The following is a 17,783-nucleotide window of genomic DNA, read 5'->3' as shown; positions in this document are numbered from 1 at the left end:
GTAATCTAAATTTGCCAAGATCGCACATACGAATCGTACTTTGGGTGCAAACTCTGTATTTAAATGTTTCTTTTCAGCAAACAAAGAAAATGATTACTTGATGAACTCTTGAAATAAAAAAATCCTTCAAATTCTCCTCCTCAAAGCTTTCTTTCATCCGTCAACTCAACAATAAGCACTCAATATGTTTACATGCACACAAGAAACCAGATTACTCGAAGAAATCAGGTCAGGCAGTTGGACAAAACTATTAATAGAGTAAATAAATAATTGTGGGTTCAGGAGAAATCTATCTGGGAAATCAGGTTTTTAGAAATCACATTACTGCAGAGAGCTGTGACTTAAAGGACCAGTGTGTAGCATTTAAAGGGATCTATTGGCAGAAATGGAATATAATATTAATAAGTATGTTTTCTTTACTGTATAAAATAAGAATAGTTGTGTTTTCTTGTGTTAGCTTAGAATGAGCCGTTTATATCTACATAAGGAGCGGGTCCTCTTCACGGAGCCGGTCGCTATGTTTCTACAGTAGCCCAGAACGGGTAAACCACTGTGTTAACTTTTCCTGCTGGGCCGGTAACGTTACTCGCTCCAGAGTTAACCCTCGTCTCTCCACTCAGCCGCCGGGAAACGAGACACGGGAAACCTCTGTTGGTCTGGAGGAGCTGCAGCATTTATTTCTGCACAAACTGAAACTTCTGCTGAACATTCACTTTTATTCTCAGAGCTAAACTAACTCTGTCTTCTGCTCCACTAGCTCTGTTCGCTAACACATTCTCCCCGCCGCTCTCTCTCTCTCTCTTGCTTCACCACTCACTTCCCACGTACTCACACTGACTCTCTACACACTGACTCTGCTATTCTCTAAATGACCTATGCTACTCTAATAACAGCTCTGGATAGGGCCATTTATGTTTTCATGTCGGCCACCGTAGTTCTCCTACACGCTCGGCATGCGGGAGAGGTTGAGAACTCCGCCTGTTACAAAAAACGGTTTTGGTCTCTATAGCTAATATCCCCATTCATGACGGGGGTGAATTTTTTTTTTACAACTAACCCGTTTAAATTATATTAAGCCTTAAAGTTATGCATAATTATCCTTAATTCTCAGGTCGCTATCTGCTGGACGTCTGCTCTGCTGCGTCACTCCAGCGCCCGCCTTAGATCCAGCTCTTTGCCCATTTTTTGGACTAGCCGGGAGCTGGAGCCGCCTACATTTCAATTTCAATTTATTGTTATATAGCGTCAAATCACAACAGAAGTTATCTGAGCTTCACAACGGCTCTTCGGGAACCTATGGGTGACGTTACGGGGACCACGTCTATGTTTTATACGGCCTTATGTGGTCAAACCCCGGCGTCTGGCCTCATCTGAACCAGAGAGCGCATTCATTAATACCAGAAGAAATCATGACAATTTTATGAAATACTACATCAGGCTGCTGCTCAGGAGCTTGTAATACAAGTATTTATACTGTGCACATATGTATGGGATGAATGAATTTAAATAACATCCCAGTATTGTAATCACTTGTTGAACAGTAGACTGAATAATAGAAGAGATGTGCATCTTTAACCCATTTGAAATGTGGCATCCTTCTCCGTAAAAAAGTCACTAGTATGTTACTAAATGAAGTAAGCTATGATGATGTCACTATGCTTTTGCTTTTTGACACTTTATTTAGGCAGACACAAGACAAAAGAAACCACATATATGCACACATGCACAGGAAAGCATCCTTCATCTCCTGCAGGGGATATCAATACTGGTATCATCAGAGCTCAGGGAGATCACATTAACAAAGCCACAGCAAAGAGGAAAGGAATGCACTGCAGCTTCTGAGACATATTTCAGCCCGAGGATCTGTATCTTGTGTATAGGTCACTGCAGTGACTTGACTTATGTGGTATGTGCACACAAGCCACAAATTAAGCCTGAGCGAAGGATGAGGGGAGTTAAAAGGTTTCATGCGAGCGTTCCACAGAGCCCTGGAGATGGCCAGAGGCTAACATGTTGGCCCAATCATTAAGGCATCAATCTGTGTGTGTTCGTGTGTGTGTGTGTGTGCGATGTAAGGGGCTTACACTGTCGCCAATCTGGCTAACAGAACAGAACACTCTTTCTTTAAGGAAAGGAGATCCTCTAAGTAAGTGTGAGTGTAAGGAAGTGATTTTCTATATCTCGGAGGAGACCTTTTGAAAAACCTCAGACAGGAGGTGTAAACTTGAAGCTCCGGATCGCTTTTAAGTTGTAAACTCGCAGTTTCTGAAGTTTCACGTCATGAGAGCAGTAATGAGCCCATTACAGCTTTGTGGCAAATGAGACAACGATAGTGGGACAAGCCTCTATAGAAAGCATACAGGATGGGGCAAGTCCTGTCGTAAAAATAAGGGATGCATAAAATTGTAAAGACAATTACATTCATTTTTCATGGGATCACATAAATAGATCATTCACAAACTTCCCCACTGGGAGGAACCCATCAAGTGATGAGTTACTGCTGTTAAACAGATGTGCCTGTGCTCATCCTCGACACAGATCAGGAGAGGAAGATAAGAGTGAGACTGAATTTCTAATATGGGTGTAACAGTGTGTGTATTCGTCCTTAACTGTTCGGTTTGGTTTTGTACGCCCTGTGAACCCTGTGAATGAGCTCTCATGCACTCTGATTAGGTCTATAACTTGGCACTTGTGGAACATAAATTCAAAAAGAGCGAGCACCACCAGGACAGCCTTGGCAGTGGGACAGTTGTGATCTGTTAGCCAAACCATGTTGGGTTAGCCCCTGGATGTACAGCTCATATAATCATGTGTAAAACTCGGAGTGAAAGAGCCTCTGTCGTTTGGGGGATGTTATAGTTTTCCAGTAAGTTACAGGGATGCGCTGCCAACGTCCAGGAATTATCCACTGCCCTGTGTAAACGCGCACAAGCTGCGGTTGTCCAGGAATTATCCACTGCCCTGTATAAACAAGCAGAGGCTGCCAACATCCAGGAATTATCCACTGCCCTGTATAAACAAGCAGATTCTGCCAACATCCAGGAATTATCCACTGCCCTGTATAAACAAGCAGATTCTGCCAACATCCAGGAATTATCCACTGCCCTGTATAAACGAGCACAGGCTGCAGTCTTCCAGGAATTATCCACTGCCCTGTGCAAACACACACAGGCTGCAGTCTTCCAGGAATTATCCACTGCCCTGTATAAACGAGCACAAGCTGCGGTTGTCCAGGAATTATAATGTGTTATAATTTACCTTCGCCCAATACATTTTTACTGAGTACAGCTTGAACACATCACAATGTAAATCAACTTGTTACCGAATGGTAATATGGGTATGGGTTCTTGTGACATCCCTAGTTACAGTCGTACAATCTAGAGTCTAGGAATTATCCACTGCCCTTATATAAACAACGCCGCCACTAGGCACACGCGTATCACATGCTGTGCATAGGGCACCAACAGCTTGGCCATAACGCTGCCGTTTGCCACTGAGGTGCTGCGGACCTCGCGGTAAAGACAAATTTGGAGCAATATTTAGCCCCTTTCCCAGTAAGCTAGCATGACATGTTTGGTATCAACGGATTCATCGCAATTTCAAGATTCATATGATACAGTATTTCCACTATCTTAAAAACTGAAACCAGCAACGCCATTCAAAAGACAATAATGTTAATGCCAGTCAGATGATCCTACATCCTTTTCAGAGGGTTAAAAGTAGGTCAGTAAACCAAGAAGTGAGGAGGAGAATAATTCCAATTTTAAGATCATGGTGATCAAAGAGACAGCTTATGTTTTTTTTTTTCAATTTGTTGCTGTTACTGGGGCATTAATTAATTGAATTCCTTTTTTTTTTATAAAATCTTTTTCGAAAAGGGAGTCTTGAAGAAAAGGGGTTATCTCATAATCAAGGTCACTATGGTAGCTATATTATAAGCAGGTTAAGAGGCGATGTCAATCCAATAACACTGTATAAGAACCCAGCAGGGCGCGCTTTGCGAGCACACACACAAAAAAAACGTCTCGTAAAAAACTATTATCTATTCTAAACTAGCACAACACTGGAATACTAGAGGTCTGCAGAGCCAGGCCAGCTGAAACACCACCAAACCCTCTTTTTCAACCAGGAGAAATCTTGGTTTCAAGTGTTTTTCTCCGTAACAAAGAGCACCTCGGTCTGAGAAAACACAAAAAGAACCTCGGCTCTTGTGTATCTTTCCCTGCACAGACCACAAATCTGACTGAAACTCCTTTCCACCGAGCTCGCCCATTTCTTTCCCATTACACCGTCTTACATCTTTCCATAAAAGTGACAATCCTCTGAAATATCACAAACACCTTTGAAGAGATGCCATCTCCAGAGTAGATTAAATGGCAGCCGAGGCTCCAAATGAGGTGCTTAAGCAGCATGAGCCGCTGCCGCCTATTGCCAAAATAGCACCCCCTTCACTGGTTCCAAAGAGCTTCTTTACCTCCATTTGTTCAAACGGCATTGCCATTAGGCCGTCTCCATGGCAACGCCTCAACGCTGGCCCGTTAACCGCATGGCAATAATGAAGCGCAGTGGCAGCTTTACTGACTGATTCGTCATTAATCTTAATGTGTGTCTGGCAGCTTCTCTGAGCTGCACAACAAATCACTGAGAGTGTGGGAGGAACGCTGGTGAGGAAGTTACGCTCACCGTCTCTTATCACTTTCTCCCTTCTAACTGCTTTCTATGTTTTGACTGCTACACCTCGTGTGACATGTTGATAAGAGGAACAGCGTATGGAGCAATAAGGAAACAAACTGATGTGGAAAAGCTTTTTGAAATCCTATCAGCGTGCCATGTGAGCCTACCTGTCGTCAGCGTCTTTACAAGAGCAGATAAAGCGTGGCTGACACCACACTAAACAATAGACGCCTCTTAAATTAAACCTGGCAAGTGGCAATGATAGATTTCATTGCATTTTTAAATCTGTACAGGGGAGTTTGAAATATGATTACAGCTCCCTATTTTCACTACCTCCCCTTCCTTTGAAATCCTGACAGGCCATCGGGGATTTCTGGTCCACATAACAAACGCTTTCCTGCTGCTGTCCTCGTTGCAGAATCATGAAGCCAAGTTCACCTAACTTCCATTTATCAAACACTGCTGTCATGTGTGTATGGAGATATCTCAGCACACAGGGCTTGTATTCAAATGCATTGGATCAAAGTTTTTAAGGATTCTATTTTGTACACATCGTAGAGCTGTCAAAGTTAACGCGATAATAAAGCGTTTACAGACATGCCCACTTTATGATAATCACATGCAGTTTTGGGGCAAGTCATAGTCAAGTCAGCACACTGACACACTGACAGCTGTTGTTGCCTGTTAAACTGCAGTTTGTCATGTTATGATTTGAGCACATTTTATTATTATATACTTATCATTAAATACTTGACAAATCTCCCTTTAAAAGGGACTATTTTTAACTTTTTACAGGTATAAATCTACCGGGTCGGGATCCCATGCGCTCGCATATGCTCGCGTGTGGCTGTGCTGTTCAGACCGCTCCTCTACAACGCGCGCTTTCTCGCTTCACCTCACGTTCATGCGCACACACTACACACTGCAGAAGAGTTAGTAGCTCTGAGAATATCTAGTGAATAATACAGTGGACGTTTTTGCAGAAATAACTGCTTCAGCTCCTCGAGACCAACAGAGGTTTCCCGTGTCTTGTGAAGTGACGGGGCTCCGCAGCGAGAAACGTTATCGTCTCCGACCGGGTGCCGGTGTCTTCCTGCGGCTGCGGTCGGAGACGATAACGTTTCTCTTCCTGCTTCAGCCGACCCGCTTTTCCTGCTTCAGCCCCGGAGCCCCGGAGGCTGAAGCAGGAAAAGCCAACACTAGGATCAGCATTGATTCATGGAGAGACCTTCGTCTGGTCAGCTAACATTACTGCCATGCAGGTGAAATATAGAGTGATATTGTGGTTTTAGCTGACGTGTGTCGCCTCGCTGTTTTGAGCGATGCTCGTTCATGTCTATTTAGAGCGAGCAAGCGCGAGCGCGATGCTGACTTTCATTGACTTAACGGCCACAGGTGTCGCTGTTAACAAGCATTTCTGAAAGTTACAAATAGTCCCTTAAAGGTACATTTTGAACATATAAAAAAAATTGTAATTAATTATCAATTAATCGCGATTAAATATTGTAATCGATTAACAGCCCTAATTCAAATGTATTGGAACAAAGTTTTTAAGGATTATATTAAAAGTAAAAATGATGTGTCAGTCCATTTAGTTTGAGATGGAGTCTTTCCTCCCAGTGCCGTCCCACTCTTCCTCACACTTAATGTCAGCTCTCCAAGGCTTCACAGTATGTAACCATTAATAGCTACTTTCCTAACATGGTACAAATATTCATGTGGTCCATAAAAGTAAAAAGGGAAAAGTAGTAAAATGTTAATCCATACACAGCACAGACTGCAGGTCTAAAAATAAAATTATAGCACTCAATTCCTTTTGATAGATTTACTTAACATGTTTAAATGCCTCCCATTTCATTTTAGAGTGGATGGCGAGTCACAATGTGAGACATGCAGGTGAGTAAAAAGCTTCCTTCTAAAGTGAGGAAGTGTAATCTTCAACAGCTGCAAAATGGACTAAATTAAAGAGAGAGAGAGAGAGTATCCTTGGCAACAATGACCCCTTAAACTTCCTGCATGTGTGTCGCCAGCTGTGGCCCTGCTGGACCACTCAGTAAGACTGTTAGTACCGACGGTGTCGAACACACAAGCCTGGCTTCACCGCAACAACATCTACAAACTGGACTTATTGGATTGGCTGAAGAATGTTTTTTAAATAGTCTTTTGTGTGAAGCCACATTATCAAAAGGCACAGGAAATCACTGAATGCAAAACAGTAACTGACCATACATCATCATAAAAAAAACTCCTGGACAATAAAATATATCTCTAATCAAACAATGTCGAATTTACCTTAAGACCATTTATTCTCAATCTGGTGGAGAAAGAGTGGACTTGTGGGCGACATTAGTTTAATTTACGGCTGTCAATCCATTAAAACACTTTATCGCATGATTGTCCATAGTTAATCATGATTAATTACACATTCTTTATCTGTTCAAAATGTACCTTAAAGGGAGATTTGTCAAGTATTTAATACTCTTATTAACATGAGTGGGCAAATATGTTTGCTTTATGCAAATGTATGTATATATTTATTATTGGAAATCAATCAACACAAAACAATGACAGATATTGTCCAGAAACCCTCACAGGTACTGCATTTAGCATAGAAAATATGCTCAAATCATAACATGGCAGCCCAACAGGCAACAACAGCTGTCAGTGTGTCAGTGTGCTGACTTGACTATGACTTGCCCCAAACTGCATGTGATTATCATAAAGTGGGCATGTCTGTAAAGGGGAGACTCGTGGGTACCCATAGAACTCATTTTCAATCACATATCTTGAGGTCAGAGGTCAAGGGACCCCTTTGAAAATGGCCATGACAGTTTTTTCCTCGACAAAATTGAGCGTAAGTTTGGAGCGTTATTTAACCTCCTTCTCGACAAACCAGTATGACATGGTTGGTACCAATGGATTACTTCTGGTTTTCTAGTTTTATTATATCAGTATCTTCACTCTAGCTTGAAAACTCAGCTCGGAACAACCTCTGAAAGACAGAATAGCGGCGGTGCCGGGGTTAATTGTAATGAAATGCTACATTCTCCAGAGCACTTTTAACAAATGAAACAACACGATCATTCTCTGTGATCTATTACACTGGGCTGTGTTTCAACTAGAAAACACTCGAGTGCATCTGGAGACCCAACAGATCAGGAGGCTCTTTGGCTCACAATTTGTCACCATGTAAAAACACACACAGGCCCCAAAGACTTCACACACGCACACACTGGAAAGATCTCATGGCATGTGTCATGGCGTGAGACTTATTGAAGGTTAAGTATTCTCCTGCTGGGCTTAAGGCCTTCATCTTCCAAGCAACGCATCCCATTTATCAAGATTGCCATAGAAAAGGATGCGGTGTGAAGAAGCCAAACTTCATTTGGCCTCTTTAGAAGGAACTTTAAGCTTGCAGGTTCCATATCAGCAGATAGGAATTTGATTTATAGACTGCTTGGAGGCACTGGGGTTAAATGAATACAGGATAACATCTCCAACTTGCTGTGTGCTCTGGGCTGGTCTCAGAACACGTCTTTGACGTCCATCAACTTCTTAGCTGCTGATTAATCAAGGTGAGACTTTCAGACCATTCAGGTGTTCACAGCAGATCAAAAACATAATTTTCACATGTTGAAAGCATGGCCAAAACAGATGCAACAGGTATACAGTAATGGCCATTTTCCAACAAGTAGTCCAGGAACTATTGCAGGAACTAAAATGTTCCCGTAGCTAATTTCTTTCTGCGTTCTATCATGTATAAACCTGTCTAAAGGCAGGAACTATGTTTAGACCTTGGTAAATGCAGGTAAGTTTCCAGAGTTCCTGAATCCTAAAAAGGTTCCTGACTTCCTAAAAAAAAGGTACTGTAGGTTCCTGTTCCATGAAAAAGGTTCCTGGATCACAGAAACAGTTCTAGCGGTGAAACTTTTGTTCACAATATTGATCAAAACTAGTGCTGTCAAAGTGAACGCGATAATAACGCAAATTCATTTTAACGCAACTAATTTCTTTAAATGCATTAACGCAACTTGTGAATTTTAGGTTGTAGCGGGCTGACTTTTAAAGCTAGAGTGAAGATACTGGAATCATATGAAACTAGAAAACCTAAGGAATCCACTGGTACCAACCACACACACTGACAGCTGTTGTTGCCAATTGGGCTTGAGTTTGCCATGTTATGATTTGAGCATATTTTGTATGCTAAATGCAGTACCTGTGAGGGTTTCTGGACAATATTTGTCATTGTTTTGTGTTGTTAATTGATTTCCAGTAATCACATATACATTTTTTCATAAAGCAACATATCTTCCAACTCTCATGTTGTTAAGAGTATTAAATACTTGACAAACTTCCCTTTAAGGTACATTTTGAACAGCGATTTGAATGCGATTAATCACGATTAAATATCTTAATCGATTGACAGCCCTACTTAAAATGCATTTGATGTCCCACATAGAAAAGGACAGTCTTGCAAAATCATTCATCATGCACATAGCCAAGAAGTTGCTTAGTTTCTGTGCCTTGGCAGGTGAAGTGAACAAATGACATCCTTCTTTTTATGGCTAACGTCGTCATCATCATCAAGAGTCCAGGCATATTTTACCGTACATAGTAATACAATTTTACATATTTCCATATTTCCTAAAGAGAGACTGTTTGTGTCCTGCTGAGAAAGCACTATGGAGAGTACTTCCAAAGGCATATGCTATTCTACCATAATTTCCATTTTACAAGATAATAAAGTATAAAAACAAATTGTTCAGGCAAAAGAAAAAAGATGATTGCAGTGATTCTTTCAAGCAAAAAGTTCTTTGTTCTCCTTATTCTTTATAACAGAGCTTCAATCTTTTCAAATGAAAATGTTTTACTGATGGGTAACAAAGAACTCTGACTGATCTTAGTTTAGTTTAGTGTACATCCTAAAGACTCACAAAAGCATGTTTTTGATTTTACAAAAGGGATAAATTGTCTATAAAATACCAGAAAGTAGTGGGAAAAAACTGCCCATCACAGCTTCTCTGAAGGTGACACCTTCAAATATCTTGCTTTGTCCAAACAACTGTAGAAAAATTGTAAATCAAAGCAGTAATCATATTAGATAAGCTGGACCCAGACTTTCTTGTTATTTTCTAACAAAATGACTCAAAAATTGCTTATTATTATTATTGCCTGGTTGGTTTTCTCATCAGTTGACTTAAGTGATTTATTGACTAATGGTTTCATCTCTACATGGAACAACCAATCTATTCAGTTTGTCCATCAGAGGCCAGTTAAAAGGAGGTTAGTTCTGACACCATCCTGTGTGACGTTCATGATGAGCAGCAGAAAGTGAAAGGGGAATCCTTTTTATAGGGCTATAAAGCTTAAGTCTGATATCACCAATAGACAATATGCCAGTTCCATGCATAAACAATTAATTATTATGTTTCCCTAATTTCATTTTGGCATTATTAGAGAAAATCACTGGCAGATTAATTGATAATGAAAATAAGCGTTGGTTGTTGGTTGTCCTAGGTACATTCATGTAAAAAGTCTAACTTGATGGCAGGTACTCCAGACTAGGGATGCACGGTGCAACGATCCGACTTCAGTCATGACAGCAATACCTGGGCTTTGTGTATTGGCCGATACCATGAACCAATCCGATACCAGTGTTTAATTAACAAGCTTTATTACACGGTTGTGTTGAATACTCTATTCTGATTGGTAAATCACGGCGTTCTGCGGTCTGTAATTTCTGTTCAACAGACTGTTGCTATGTATAACAGACTATATGCTGTTGCTATGGGCGCAGCTCTGATGTCGGACTCTGGCGGACCGTTTCTTTGTCAAAATATTGATTTCTTGAGTCAGTAGCCGTGTAATAAGTGGGATAATGTACAGCTGGCGGGTCATTGTTGTGAAAGAATCCCCTTCAGGGCGATGAGAGACTGCTTTCAAAACTTTTGACAGCTTTGAAGTCCATCAACTTCTAAGCTGCTGATTAATCAAGGTGAGACTTTCAGACCATTCAGGTTTCACAAAAATCACTTTTAATGTTTTGGCTCGCTGTACATTATCCCTTACGTATGCCTCACTGCGTGGAAGTGACTGGGATCATTCTTTTATGTGTAAGGCCACATCAGGCCTGACTTAAACATTGCTTTCTTAACTTTGTAAGACAAACGTTAAAAAATAAATACATAGATATAAATTTACTGAATTTGATTATTTATTATTAAAATAATAAAGCGGATGTACACCAGCAACTTGGTAAAATAAATCTTCAAAATTAATATAAATTACAATTCAGGTGTAAATCTTTTTAATGCAGCAACAGAATAGAATTGAATTGAATAGATCGGCCCCATTGTCACCGATATCTGATCCAGCTAGTTGAGTATCGGTGCATCCTTTCTCCAGACAGTCTGCATGCAGTTGTGGCCAGTAGTATGCATCAAACTGCTCGTTACTGACTTGGATATTTTCTTAAAAGTACAAACTGACATTTTGGTCCTACAGAAGTAAAAAAAGAAAAAACACCAGAGAGAAGTTGCCACGATGTTATTGGTTATAGAGTGGACTATAAATCAAATGTTTATGTGCAACCTGACTCCTGTGTAATTACATGTGGAGCAACGAGAGGAATTAACATTGGACCGATGCCAAGCGTTAGTCTCACCAAACCACCCCTAAACTCACAAAAGGGCTGAAGTGGGGGTCAGAAATCCTTCAGCAGAAGATATTCTAATTGATCCCTTCCTGGCCAGATGTTCTATTTGCATGATTGACCACAAAGACTAAAAGGCCCTTATACACTGTGTGACTTTGGGCTTGTCCAAGAACAAAGCTCACAATCACAAGAGGAACATGGTGAAAAATCAGTGTGAGATACGACTAGTGAAGGCTGATATAGAGCTTTGGCAACCAGTCAGCCTGCAACAGCTACAAACTGCAAACCAGCCAATCAGAACACATCATACAATGATCAAGTGCAAGTGCACATAGATATATTCATGTAAATGCAGGGTCTCTGCATTTTAATTTTACACTGTAATAGTAAAATTCACCATGGATACATTGTACAAGCTGACCCAGATTGCAACCCAGATTTTATCAGACTCATCCAGAGCTGCAATGATTCATCTGTTATTCAATTAATCGATCAAAAAGACATTTTATCTGCAACAATTTTCATAATCAATCAAGTTTTTTCAAGCAAAATGTTTGCTGGTTCCAGCTTCTCCAACTCAGGATTTGAAGCTCGTCTTTGTCTATATATGATTGGAAACTGGACATTGCTGGATTTTAGACTCTTCGAATAAAACATCACACAAAAAGTAATCTTGGAAGCTGCAAGATTGCTGTTATTGCATAGTGTTTAAGTAGCTATCTACTTATGTGTGGAGTATGTGATACATCCTTTTGTGGTGGGCAGACTGAACAAGTTCATGATGAATAGCAATTATCGGTCCAACCTTGACTTTAAAGACTTCCTATTTAGCAGTGTGTTTCAGGCTCAGGGAGCTGAGTGCCTGCAGGCCGGCTGCAACCAACCAAACCCAACACAAATCACACCTGTCACTGTTTTACCTTCACAGCACCCCAAATCAAGCAGCTCATACATACATACATACAAGGTTTGTCTGCTTCATATCTAAAAAGCAACATCAAGTATGATGTTTCAAAGCAACACATCTGTATGGAGTGACATTTAGAAGAAAGTGCTCCAAACACACCGTAAAATGCATTTTTGGATCATTAAACATTATTTCCAACCTTTCCATTCTGTCCTTTGAGACATGCATGACTTGTTTCATTTGCCACTATATATAGTACCAACACTTTGCAACAGGACATAAAATGCACTACTGTTTCTGCTAACACTGTCTTTTCTCCACAATATGCATGTGAGCAATTTATTCTAACTGTAAATTCACTTTTTCCTGCCACCCTCCATAGATGTCAGAGGTCAGAGGTCAGCTACTGGAACTCAATTTGCTCTCCTATCCCCTCAACATAGGAAACCCAGCATGCCTTGTTGAAGAAATAGTGCCAAAGTAAAACAGCAAAAAGAGCCCAAAATAAAGCACAAATATATATAGGTGTCTTACCTCTTTTTGGTTTAGGGAAGCTTTCGTGCAGGTGAAAAACTACTTTCTCCACAAAGTGCTGAATGTTGCTGTGCTCTGGTCCTCGGACAAACACCATCCAGTCGTGGGTGAAGCCTTCCACGGTGGGTTTCTTTCTGACCTGGGCACGATGACCAAGTTCTAGTTTCACCTGAACAGCGCCCTGCAGAAACACAGTGATGTTGGGTTACTACTCAAATTCAAGAAAAGTAAAAAAAAAAAAAAAAAAAAAAAATTCGACCAAGCCCAAGCCCAACACTTCCACTGCTTTCACTAATTTTTTTACAAAGTAGCCCATTATATGTCTCCTGTATGGAGAACACATCATGCAAAACTCCATTCAAAAATCTGCTAATTTAATGAAGCATTTCCTTTTTCAACAAATCTACACACCTGCATGAACCTGACTTTTTTTTATTATTACCTTAAGTATATTCATAGTATGTTGGATTACTACTCAAATTAAAGAAAAGTAAAAAAAAAAAAAAAAAAAAAAAAAAGGGAATAAAAAGAGAATATGAAAATAATTTCCAGCCTGAAGAAAAGTATTTTTTTTTTTTTTTTTTTAAACACTTCCACTGCTTTCACTCATTTTTTCCAAAGCGGCCCATTATATGTCTCCTGTATGGAGAACATCATGCAAAACTCCATTCAAAAATCTGCTGATTTAATGAAGCATTTCCTTTTTGACAAATCTACACACCAATGTAATGCAAAATAACTAAATATCTTTGCAAAGTTATAAGAGAAAGTTGACATTTCTATCCAATATATGCATTGCATGTAATGCTGAATTGAAGGATGGAAATTGCTTTAATTTATGTATTTGTAAAAAAAAAAAAAAAAAACTTTGAACAGACCAACACACGTGTTTGAGAATATGAAAATAATTTCCAGCCCAACACTTCCACTGCTTTCACTCATTTTTACAAAGCAACCCATTACATGTCTCCTGTATGGAGAACACATCATGCAAAACTCCATTCAAAAATCAGATAATTTAATGAAGCATTTCCTTTTTCGACAAAATCTACACACCTGCATGAACCTGACTTTTTTTTATTATTACCTTAAGTATATTGATAATATGTTGGATTACTACTCAAATTCAAGAAAAGTAAAAAAAAAAAAAAAAAAAAGAGCGAATAAAAAAAGCTCCATTAAAATATCTGCTGATTTTATGAAGCTTTTCCTTTTTGACAAATCTACACACTAATATAATGCAAAACAACTAAATATCCTTGAAAAGTTAGAGAAGAGAAGTTGACATTTTTTATCCAATGTATGCATTGCATGCAATGCCCAATTAAAGGATGGAAATTGCCTTAATTTATGCATTAGAAATAAAAATATATATATTAAAACTGCCATTTTTCTGCAGTTTTTTTTTTGCATTATTCATTGAGGACGTCGCTGCACGTATCTGCAGCTCTAGCTAGCTGTGCACGGCTGGAAAATCCTCGAAAAACCACCGACTCCTCCGGTGTGACACAAAATGGCAAAAATGTCCAAAAATATAGTCCAATTAAGACCAGACAGGGCAAGCAAATCCTGCAGCTGGCTACTCACCGCGTTGGCCATCCTTCAGGCCCCTTGTTACTGTTATTTCATGGAGAATTGGTGTTAAATGAGAGCAGAGGTGAGTACAGTTTGCCTATGACGGCGGACATGGTCTCTCTCCTGGACTGAAGTCACTCAACACTTTCAAAGCCTCGCCGGCTGTCAATTACCTGCAGTACCCTGGAGGAGTTCCGCTGAGGACTTTCAAAATAAAACCCCTGCAGTGCCTACCTTCTCGGTGCACCTCCCCTAAATTGACTGTTAAGAAAGCTATGCTTTAGACCAGGGGTCAGCAACTTTTACCATCAAAAGAGACATTTTATGCAAAGAAAAAAAAAAAATTGTCTTGGGCCGCAAAACATTTGAGCATTGTGATGAGGTAACACAGTTTATAGTCTAAGTATATAGTATATAAGGCTAATGCAGTGAGGACCAAAGAGACAATGTACTATATTAGGGCCACAATGAGGGAAAAAACATCAGAGATTTCCAGAATAAAGTCATAACTTTACGAGAAAAAAAGTCGTAATATTACGAGAATAAAGTCATAACTTTACGAGAAAAAATTGTAATATAACAAGAATAAATTCATAACTTCATGAGAAAAAAAGTCGTAATATTACAAGAATAAAATCATAACTTTACGAGGAAAAAAAAGTTGTAATATTACGATAATAAAGTCATAACTTTACGAGAAAAAAAGTTGTAATATTACGAGAATAAAGTCATAACTTAACGAGAAAAAAGGGCGTAATATTACGAGAATAAATTCATAACTTTACGAGAAAAATAATTGTAATATTACAAGAAAAAGTCCAATACAGTCCCATATTATGCTCATTTTCAGGTTCATACTTGTATTTCGTGTTTCTACTAGACAATGTTTACATGCTATGATGTTAAAAAAAAAATATTTTCCTCATACTGTCTGTCTGAATATACCTGTATTTACCCTCTGTCTGAAACGCTCCGTTTTAGTGCATTTCAACGGAATTGCAACAGAATTGTGTTGCCTGGCAACAGCTTGGGTCCATGTTTACCTCCTGTCAGCTGATGTCATTCACATACACTGCAACAGGAAATAAACTGGGACACATTTAGAATGTTTACGTTTAAAACCGTGTAATGGTCTAAATATTGTATATTTGTGACATCACAAATGGACAGAAATACTAACGGCTTGTTTCAAACGCACAATTTCTGAATACGGGCTGTGTGTATTTCTCCGTATATTGAGCGTTTTGATAGTTTAACAGTATTTATAAAGCACTTAAACCTGCTTTATAATATAAAAGACATGAAAATCGCACTTTTTACAATATGGGACCTTTAACACGGTTGCCCACCCAGGTGTTAGAACCAGCCATTGTTAGGACGATAATTCTTACTTTACTTTAAAACACTTTATTTCTATACCAGCTCTGAATTAAGATTAACTACTTAAAGCCATAATAATTTTTTTCCTTCTTGTCCATTATTTTTCCACCCCTTTTATTTTGAAAATGAAATCCCCTTATTTCCGGTACTTCTCTGCACCAATTCGTCGAACCTGATGACGCTGCGTGGTGAGGCGCACGCGCAACTTGGTGTACCCGCTGTGGCTGCAGACAGAGCACGAGACGGAAAGAGCCAATGAGCGAGCAGCAGACACACGGGCGTCCAATCAGGAGGCCGCATCCAACCTGTAATTATGTTGCCTTCAGGGTCCCAGGGGAAAACCGGCAAATGAAGCACGTTTTAACAGATTATAATGAGATGTTCAAAACCCATTAAAACACTTACAATTAATGCGATTAATGTTGTTATTATGACATCACATCGTGCACACCTGAGTTTCAAAACACAACACACAACTCTTACAAGCTATTTAGATGCAAAGACATAGGAAACTGTTGATAATAGATTTATTTTCACATTAATCTGTTCAAATTTAAGTTTTCACATTGGTAGCTATAGTAAATGAACCTCTAAACTTTAGAAGTTTCAAGTCTTTATAATCTATGTAATTTGAATTTTGCAATTACCATCATATGGAACTCTGAAATTAAATATATTAATAAAATTAAAGTTTTATTTCCCACTTGTTCAAGTAAATGGACAACTTTTAATTTGCTGAAATAATAATAGTAATAAAAACAAATCCAATGCTGATTTTTATTTTCATGTTTGCATAATTACTGCCAATTTGCCGATTCTTACTGTTTGTAAGAATCAGAAATTGGTTGTAACAGTGACACCTGTGGCCGTTAAGTCAACGAAAGTCAGCGTCCTGTTGCTCGCGCTCGCCCGTGTGCACGCGCTACGTGAATGTGAGCGAGAATCGCTCAAAACAGTGAGTCGACACACATCAGCTAAAACCACAATATCACTCTATATTTCACCTGTTTGGCAGTAATGTTAGCTGACCAGACGGAGGTCTCTCCATGAATCAATGCTGATCCTGTGTTGGCTTTTTCTGCTTCAGCCTCCTGACCGCGTTTGAGTGTTTTGATACTTTCACAGCATTTATATAGCACTGCCTGCATAGCCTGCTTTTTAATAAAAAAAAAATAAAAAAATGAATATCTCACTTTTTTATAATATGGGACCTTTAATATGGGCAGCCTTTGACTTCCGTACAGTCCCCATGTCTCACTCTGCAGCATTATAGTCCATTATATGAGGGAATTATTAACCCAGCTGTTAACACTGAATAAAAACTCTGGTTTATATATCTGTATATGTAAACATGCTACTCAAAGCTTCCTAATTAAGTTTCAATTAACGTCTTGATGCTTGATTGTTACATTGTCAATTGTTACAATTTTGGTCCTCGGTGCACACCGTAGTTACACGTGGGTTTGCAGCAGTGTGCAGGAGGCTGGATGAGTGAGGTAAAGTTAGGACAGCAACATGTATAACTTTTATTTATTTTCAACTAAGAGACTAATATGATACTTCTACTACTGCAGGAGGAAATACAGACCTCTTGATTTTATTATTATGCATGCACAGCCAGTTGAATAGCTTTCGTTTGTGTGTTGATCACTGCATTGTAGCTGTTATTAGCAGGTGCAGCTAACTTGCAAGCTTGTGTGTTGTATTTTATTGTTATTACTTGTTAATTAGCATCTTTTCCAACAAAGGTTTGTTCTAAAGCTCTATTATGTGACTGGTTATGTACGACACGTAGCCAGCAGCATCAGGACCACGACTATAGCTGGAGAGAGAACGCGCTGCACCAAACCCCATTGAAAAATCTGTCAACTCTATTTTCACTAAGTTATTAGCAAAATATTGTAATGCACAAAACGATAGTGAAAGTATTTTCTGACAGAGCAGGAAGCATTCTGTAATTCGGCATAAATATAATCTATCAAACTGCATGGTAAATTAAAAAACAAACTAAAAAAAAAAAAAACTTGCTGCCAAAATACACCACTGCTGTGGGTGACA

General features: G+C 39.2%; 2 protein-coding genes across 5 annotated transcripts in view; one reads left to right on the top strand and one right to left on the bottom strand.

Moving 5' to 3' along the window:
* mllt3 (MLLT3 super elongation complex subunit) overlaps positions 1–17,783 on the bottom strand; it is a 57,961-nt gene that overhangs the window by 38,629 nt on the left and 1,549 nt on the right. For 2 of the 4 annotated variants that reach the window (XM_074624070.1, XM_074624071.1), the window contains exons 1-2: positions 14,358–14,500; positions 12,771–12,951 (exon numbers count right to left, since the gene is read on the bottom strand). In XM_074624070.1, coding sequence (XP_074480171.1) covers positions 12,771–12,951; positions 14,358–14,369 — 193 coding nt within the window. In that variant the 5' untranslated portion in view covers positions 14,370–14,500. Of the gene's footprint in view, positions 1–12,770; positions 12,952–14,357; positions 14,501–17,783 lie in introns of those variants that run through there. The other 2 variants (XM_074624072.1, XM_074624073.1) reach the window with 1 other exon arrangement.
* focad (focadhesin) overlaps positions 17,135–17,783 on the top strand; it is a 28,595-nt gene continuing 27,946 nt past the window's right edge. Inside the window, exon 1 of the mRNA XM_074624068.1 lies at positions 17,135–17,221. The gene's annotated coding sequence lies outside the window, so the exon portion shown is untranslated. The remainder of the gene's footprint in view (positions 17,222–17,783) is intronic.

The sequence above is a fragment of the Sebastes fasciatus genome, chromosome 22 (genome assembly GCF_043250625.1).
Source record: "Sebastes fasciatus isolate fSebFas1 chromosome 22, fSebFas1.pri, whole genome shotgun sequence".
NCBI classification, from domain to species: Eukaryota; Metazoa; Chordata; class Actinopteri; order Perciformes; family Sebastidae; genus Sebastes; species Sebastes fasciatus.
Note: the sequence above shows the minus strand (reverse complement) of the source record. Positions and strands in the feature narration are given on the sequence as shown.